Raw genomic sequence first — 7,836 nt, 5'->3', positions numbered from 1 at the left:
CTTGGGATTTGCTAATAACGCGATGAAAGAGAACTACGTAACTTCTTTTCTTTTGAAAGGTTTTAGAAAGGTGAAAAAGTGATTAAAGAGAATGACGAAAACCTTTTATACTAATCACGCATTATTAATAAAACCCGGCTAAAATAACCCGTAAGACTCACTTACTCGATCAAGTAAGTGACTTACTCGATCGAGTGTCACACGTACTCGATCGAGTAACCAACAAGCAGACTACTGTTTTGCGTAAAAACATACTTACTCGACAGAGTAAGCCCCACTCGATAGAGTACCCATAAACATATAAAACCGTAGTATTACAAAAACGTAGTAGCGATATAGGAATTACGTTATAAGAAGGGTAAATCAATCAAATTATAAAAAATAAATTTAGTTCCGGTGAAGAGGCATTGATTTGTTGAAAAACAAGTTTTATAAGGGAGTTATTTGGATAAAAAATTATAAAAGAGAGTTATTTCAAAAAAGATGATTATATAAGGGAGTTATTTGTAATTTACTCAAATTATTATAAACTCAACAACATCGATGAACTAGGTAATCTTTATTTCAAACAACTAGTTTATTTTATTTAGTAAAATTAAAATTTAATAATCGTATACAAAATAGCAAAGGGTTTTTTGTCAAAAACTACCTTATATTTAGGGGTATTCGTAAAAAAAACTACCTTATATTATTTTTATTGTTTTAAACTACCTTTGTTTTCTCTTTTCTTGGTCAAAAACTACCTAAGCTCGCGATATGATGAGATTTGATCGATTTAGCGACATTAACCTATCTTACATGACTCTGTTAACATCAAACAACAATGATCAACCGCATAAAAACCACAATTTAACTTTAGCTGACCAAGATTTATGTTTTTCACATTTCAATAATAACTATGAGCATCTACTGAAATTAAGCATAAGTACAGCATGGCTACCCAAAATCTGATCTCGACATGATTTAAACATTAAAGAGTCGTATGAGATAGTTTAAAGTTGAAAAACTAACCTAATTTGTCTATACTATTAGCATATGTAGTTATTGACCAAAAATAAAGAAACCAAAGGTAGTTGAAAACAAAAAAAATTAATATAAGGTACTCTTTTTACAAAGGGTGTTGCTCTTTCATGTACATGATTTACTCAATCATGTACATGTTTTCCGTTATTACCCTTGTCATTTTGTCCACCCTCTCTCAACTTCCATGACCTTCTTTCCCTCTCAAAGAAAAAGAACACTCACTTCAAACCTAAAAGGAGCGAGTAATACTTCAAATTTTTCTCCAATTTATACAATTCAAAGGTATTTATATTCTACAATTAAAGTTTGGTACCAATAATCTACAATTCAATGTCAAAGAAATCTATTCACGTTGATAAGTTAGTGTTCATGGATCTCAATCACCATTAGCCTTTACCTTTGCAATATTTGCAATTCAAGTCCCTTCTTATTAATCTTTGTCGCAATTGATACAATATTCTACCGAATCAAGTTTCCCTCATTTTTTTTTTCTTTTTTGATACAAATTCTAACTAATTATGGTTCTAATATAAAATTTTGATGACATTGAAGACGATTGAAAGAAGTGAATTAATTCTGATGACGAGATTATTTCTGACATTTAATTAATTTTGGTACAAATTTAATTCAATATGTTGTGCCTTCACATAAACCCTAATTGAAAAAATGAAAACCAAGATAACAATAAAAGTAACGTAACCTAAACAAATTTAATGTAATTTATTATGAAATGAAATTTATCTTGTTTAGTATGAAAATTGAGATTCAATTGAAATTTTTTATGAGAATTTAATTATGTTTTTGGGATGAATAGAGAGAAATTTTGACTTTTTTTTTGTTGAGAGAAAGCCAGAAGAGTAGAGGGTGGAAACATTATGAGAAAAAGTCCATGATTGAGTAATGTGTGTACATGAAAGAGCAACTACGTTTACAAGGGTGTAAAATACCCCTAAATATAAGGTGACTTTTGACAAAAAAAACCAAATAGCAAAATATCTTTAGTTTGGGTCCATTTTGGTCTAAAATTGGACCGGGTCGAAACGAGTTTGATCCAATCTGAAACGGACATTTAGATCCAATATTCGATCCATATGATTTATGTTTTCGATGTTCGGTCCGTGTTGGACCTATGCTCACCCCTTGTAAAGTTTTTTTTTTTTTTGGTGTAAACCGGGGTGTCCACCGTCGACAACAGTGTATAATCCCTTCGCCGCGCGTGCTCTCACGAAGAGGTAAACGGCTGGCCAAAGAGTTTGCTCCATTCCCATTGGCAGGGATCGAACCCCTGACCTCATGGTTAAGGGATGAGGTGAGCAACCACCACACCAAACACATTTGGTTACCCCTTGTAAAGTTGTACTTAAGTTTGTGCGATCAAGAAAAAACCAACGTGGATAACCAAATAACCACCGAAACGGTCCCATTCTCGTCTTCCTACTAACCAACAAAAACCAGTTGATTCATTCACCCGCCAAAATAAAGACTCAACTGAAATTAATGCGCTTCTTCAATTCCCTCTCCACAAACCACATTCTCCATTCCATACCACCACCGAACCCAACCCACTCATTCCTTTCCAATATGGCTACTCAATTCGGTTCGAATTCCTCCCTTATGTGGTTCCGAAAGGGGCTCCGTATCCACGATAACCCGGCCCTACAACACGCCGCATTTGGGTCTGATTTTGTATACCCGCTTTTTGTTATTGACCCGCATTATATGGACCCTGACCCGGGTGCGTTCTCACCCGGGTCTTCGCGGGCGGGTGTTAATCGGATCAAGTTTCTGCTTGAGAGTTTGTCGGACCTTGATTCCAATCTTACCAATATTGGGTCTAAATTGTTAATTCTCAAGGGTGAACCTGCTCAAATCTTAATTAATTGTCTTAAGCAGGTTCTCAATCCTTTCTCTATTTATTATTTTAATTTAATTTAAGTGGGTTTTGTACTTTTGTAGTAGAACACTACAAGAATTCATGACATAGGAAACTGATTTCGGTCGCCAATTTGGTGACTCTTCTCTGCAGTCTCTAAATGTAGTCGCCCGTGTCCTATATTCTTGTAGTGGAAATTTTTGGCGGCAGATTTAGGGGGGCGAAATTTACAAAAAAAATTAGGTTTACGTTGTGCCATTACTTATTCGGCCCCCTAGGTGTAAATCCTGGTTCCGCCCCTGGAGCCACTTAGATGGTGGTTATAATAATGTTACATAGCAACTAATCATGGTGCCACGATATAATAATCATTAGAGCATCCGCAACAATGGGGCTCCCCATATTTTCTCTTTCCTTTTCTTATTCGTCCATCTAATTTTCCACTAACTTTTTCATTTACCTTCCCCATTTCATAACTACATCTCTGCAACAATGGGGTTCCCCATTTCAACTCCACTTTACCACTTTACTTTTTCACGTTTGTCAACGCGTGTTTTACGCGGTAAATATCGTTAGCTACGTATTTGCAAAAATTATAAAAGTTCGATATTTTTAATGCACTCGTAAAGACGAATCAAACAAGATCTCGCATGAATATATTTGGCCCACTTTTTAATAGAACTTGACTCACTTTTTCATATGGGAACCTCCCCTACAAATGGTGGAGCCTCTAATTAAGGGGAAGTGTGTGCAATAATGAGGCTCCCCATTTGAGGAGAGAGAGTACATATGGGGAGGCACCTCCCCACCTTTGCGGATGCTCTTAGACCCTATAATAACAAATAGTGACCACTTTTGGATAAATAGTGACAACTTTCGAAGACTTGCGCACCAATTTTGATATGCCGTTGGATATCTTCTTTCTAAACATACATCCTATAATTGAAGTTTGTGGTTTTATGTGCAGTGGAATATAAAGAAGCTTTGCTTTGAGTATGATACTGATCCATATTACCAAGCTTTAGATGCTAAAGTTGAGGTATGCTTGCATTCTTCCCTAGACCCTATCTACTTATAGCCTCCCTACTGGCCGCTTTCCTAATGTATGTGTAATATTGAAATATAGTGAATCCATTTGAACGATCGTATAATATAACTGTCAGCAAACCGTATTTTAATCACAAGTGGTCGTTTTTACAGAAGTATGCATCTTCAGCAGGAATTGAGGTTTCCTCTCATGTTAGTCATACACTTTTCGATCCTAGAGACATTATAAACAAGGTAATCTTTGGTGACAGACAAATACTATGTAGCATATGTCTCCAACATTTCTGATGTAGAGATTTGATTCAATGATGATTGAGCAGAATGGGGGAAAGCCTCCTCTTACATACAAGTCATTTCTTAAGATAGCTGGTGAACCCTCTTGGGCATGTTCCCCGGTTTCACCTGGGATTCTCTCTATCCCTCCTGTTGGGGACGTAGGAACCCTGCAGGTGTCGCTTGTTCCAACTCTTAAAGAGTTAGGTTATGGTAATATTGGACAGGTTTGCCATTTTTAATCTTCCTATCTTTATGTGGACATCTTGGTAGTTTGAAGTATTGTGTTTAAATTTGTCTTGTTGACGAGGAATGTTTTTGCAGCATGAATTTTCTCCATTTAAAGGTGGTGAAACTGAAGCATTGACGAGGTTGAAACAATCCCTTCTTGATAAAGTACTCCCTCTGCATCTAACTAATCTTTTTATTTGACTTAGTATCATATAGTTGTATATGCAGGTTTTTTTTTTGACATATTTACTGTCAGAATTTAAAAACTCCGGACTGAAAAAGTCCAACTGAGAAGAAAAGTTATATTCGGAGAAAGTATGATTTTGTTAGTGGAAGGGACTTCAAGTACTCATTAGATAGCCTTTAGGCCTTTTGTTTAGCTGTCTGGCATACGAGTTGATAGATTGTAGCTAGTCTAATATTATGGAGTGTAAAATTATTAGCAATTTCAACATATATTTTTCGTGACATTTTGATTCTCGTTCTGTTTGCTCAGGATTGGGTGGCGAAGTTTGAGAAGCCAAAAGGAGACCCATCTTCCTTTATAAAGCCTGCAACTACTGTTCTGTCACCATATTTGAAAGTAAGTAAAAACAACCAACTTCATTCATCAAAAGTCTCATTTTTGCTTGTGATGAACTGTTGGAAACATGGTGAAATAATTTAGCTTAGACTTGTAAATATTTTCAAATTTCTCACATTATTTTATTTTGTGTGCAGTTTGGTTGTCTATCTTCCAGGTACTTCTACCAACGGCTTCAAGAAATTTATGATAGTGTTAAGAATCACACATCTCCGCCTGTTTCACTTCTTGGACAGGTCAGCAGCGTAGTTTCTAGAACATTTTGCTGAATTACTCGTAACTTGTGGTAGACTGAGAGTATTTTATTTCGATGATCTCTCACAGTTGCTGTGGCGAGACTTCTTTTACACTGCAGCTCTAGGTACTCCTAATTTTGACCAGATGAGGGATAACAAAATCTGCAAGCAGGTTTTCCCATAACTTTATCACCTTTCTGTTAGTTGTTTTTTCTTTGTTCACGAGCCCTTAGATGAGGTTTGCATTACCTGTGAGAGCAAAATGAAGGGAGGGAATTGAAGAGATCCATTTCTACTGCTCTAAGCCAAATCAAATTGGCTTGATTCCCCGACCCTTTCCCTCCGAAAAAGAAAGCCTCAATCAGTCTCATGTTCTAGTTGTCACTGATGGAAATGTGGAATGCGTAGAACTTCAAATTAAATCGTTGTGTCTGAATAATGATGTAGATCCCTTGGAAAGATGACAGTCAGCTTCTTGCTGCTTGGAGAGATGGAAGGACTGGGTTTCCATGGATTGACGCCATCATGATTCAGGCTGGTACCTTAATCCTGAATCTGAAAGAAAAGTTGATAGTGGAGATTTCATTGTAATCTTACATTTGAAGATTGATTTTCTGAAAGGTTTGAATACTTGTGCCCTGCAGCTTCATAAATGGGGATGGATGCACCACCTTGCTCGACATTGTGTTGCGTGTTTTCTCACTCGGGGCGACCTTGTATGGCTTCTAACCTTTTTTCTGCAGTCTTTTGTATCTCAACTTTTGTGATTCATTCTTCCTACTCGCAGTTTATTCATTGGGAGAAAGGTCGTGATGTTTTTGAAAGGCTATTGATTGACTCAGACTGGGCAATTAACAACGGAAATTGGCTGTGGCTTTCCTGCTCATCTTTCTTCTATGAGGTATGTAGTTAATTCTTTTAGCAGAGTGGTGAGCTCCTTCATCAAGTATCGCCTATAAACATCTTCACCATGACGTCCTTTATTTGAATATGTTTTTCCCATTTGACATTGCACGATCTTCAAGACCATTCTTCGTCAACTTGGACTACACTTTTTTGCAATTATATTTTACCTTTTTTGGTGAAGTAATTCTTATACCTCTTTTGATGCCCATTGTAAATATTTCAGTATCATATGATAACTTTTGTACATGTTTTAGATATATTTATGTTTGGCAAAAAACTTTGATCCGGAAAGTTCAAATGGGAAGAACATATGTGACCTACACCATAATAGTGATCTTTATGCTATGTTTGGATGTGAAAACAATTTGTAACGGTGTTTTTGTTAATTGACAGTACCATAGAATCTATTCGCCGATATCTTTTGGGAAGAAGTATGACCCTAACGGCGATTTCATTAGGCACTTTCTCCCAGTACTGAAAGGTGAAGTGGACTTCCAACTCTTCCATTCTGTGTTTTTGTGATGATAACCCGTTGTGTATATGTTTGCTTGATGGACGATAATGCATGTTTCACGATTTCAATGACCAGATATGCCTAAGCAGTACATTTATGAACCATGGACAGCTCCTATGAGTGTTCAAAAGAAGGCCAACTGCATAATTGGAAAAGACTATCCTAGTCCTTGTAAGTACCCTTGCTGATATTGCTTTCCTCCTCATAAGTGAATACAAGTTTGTGTTTGGAACCAGCATCAGTACTAATTACGGAGTATTAAAATTGCCCTTGTAGCCCCATTTACACCGGGAAGAAAAGAGTGAATAGGAAACACTTTTGCTATTACGACCCCTTTAGATTTTAGGGTTCATGTCACCAAACCTATTTCTTTACATAATCCGTTTATGGTAGAGCCAAAGGGTAACAGTAAATAGTTGTATCATTTCTACATTTCCTGGACAGTGGTGTCGCATGAATCTGCAAGCAAAGAATGCAAGAGGAAGTTGGGTGAAGCGTATGCATTGAACCGAAACAAGAATGGCGTTGTTAGTGAAGAAGATTTGAGAAGCCTAAGACGTAAATTGGAGGAAGGTGTAAATCAAGAGCCGGGGCCACGTCGTCTAAAACAAAAGTTGATTCATTGAATATATCATAGGCTAGTACTAATGCTTGGTAGCCATGGTAGATTGGTAGGTCTTGGTCGGATATAAATGTAATGTAGTTACTGAGATTTATGCCAGATAGAGCTGGTCTTTCTAGAGCTTTTGATGATGATCAGAGAAATATTTGTTTTTTTTTTTTTTTTTTTTTGGGTGCAAAAGAGGGGCAAAGCCCAAAAGCAACTACATCGATTAACTAGTAACTAAACAGGGTATAGCTACCCCTAATAAATCTTCACGGAGAATCGTTCGGAGAAGCAAAGGAATGAAATGGGCATAATTATATACACATTTATGCCTCCCCTTAATTGCTTTTGATACGATTTTCGTGCTAAATTATATTAATTACATGCCTTTTATATTAGAATGTCGATACTTCCGCTTTTTTATGTTTAATGCGGGAATGATGCATTTGAGGAGCAAAGGAATGAAATGGGCATCGCGGAGTAGGCATGAAGGAACACACGAAGCATGACACGGAAATCCATAAGAATGAAGGAAGGGAAGTT

The 7,836-nt window shown here is 36.7% G+C and overlaps 1 protein-coding gene across 1 annotated transcript; it reads left to right on the top strand.

Annotated features, from left to right (window-relative positions):
- Nucleotides 1-2,444: 2,444 nt before the first annotated feature.
- Nucleotides 2,445-7,460, top strand: LOC141599731 ((6-4)DNA photolyase). Its single transcript, XM_074419843.1, has 14 exons — nucleotides 2,445-2,916; nucleotides 3,864-3,935; nucleotides 4,097-4,177; nucleotides 4,264-4,443; nucleotides 4,541-4,612; nucleotides 4,944-5,030; nucleotides 5,168-5,266; nucleotides 5,355-5,438; nucleotides 5,714-5,800; nucleotides 5,911-5,982; nucleotides 6,054-6,167; nucleotides 6,566-6,653; nucleotides 6,762-6,857; nucleotides 7,131-7,460. Exons 1-14 carry the CDS (start codon nucleotides 2,521-2,523, stop codon nucleotides 7,310-7,312), a joined length of 1,710 nt encoding a protein of 569 aa, XP_074275944.1. The 5' UTR covers nucleotides 2,445-2,520; the 3' UTR covers nucleotides 7,313-7,460.
- The last annotated feature ends 376 nt before the right edge of the window (nucleotides 7,461-7,836 follow it).

This window comes from Silene latifolia, chromosome 9, assembly GCF_048544455.1.
Source record: "Silene latifolia isolate original U9 population chromosome 9, ASM4854445v1, whole genome shotgun sequence".
Taxonomy (NCBI): Eukaryota; Viridiplantae; Streptophyta; class Magnoliopsida; order Caryophyllales; family Caryophyllaceae; genus Silene; species Silene latifolia.
Note: the sequence above shows the minus strand (reverse complement) of the source record. Positions and strands in the feature narration are given on the sequence as shown.

Excerpts from the sequence above, each read along its gene's own strand:
- LOC141599731 (XM_074419843.1), top strand. The coding sequence starts at position 2,521 with ATGCGCTTCTTCAATTCCCTCTCCACAAACCACATTCTCCATTCCATA. Across the intron at positions 5,267-5,354 it reads CTGTTTCACTTCTTGGACAG|TTGCTGTGGCGAGACTTCTT; the intron begins GTCAGCAGCGTA and ends GATCTCTCACAG. Across the intron at positions 6,858-7,130 it reads AAAAGACTATCCTAGTCCTT|TGGTGTCGCATGAATCTGCA; the intron begins GTAAGTACCCTT and ends TTTCCTGGACAG.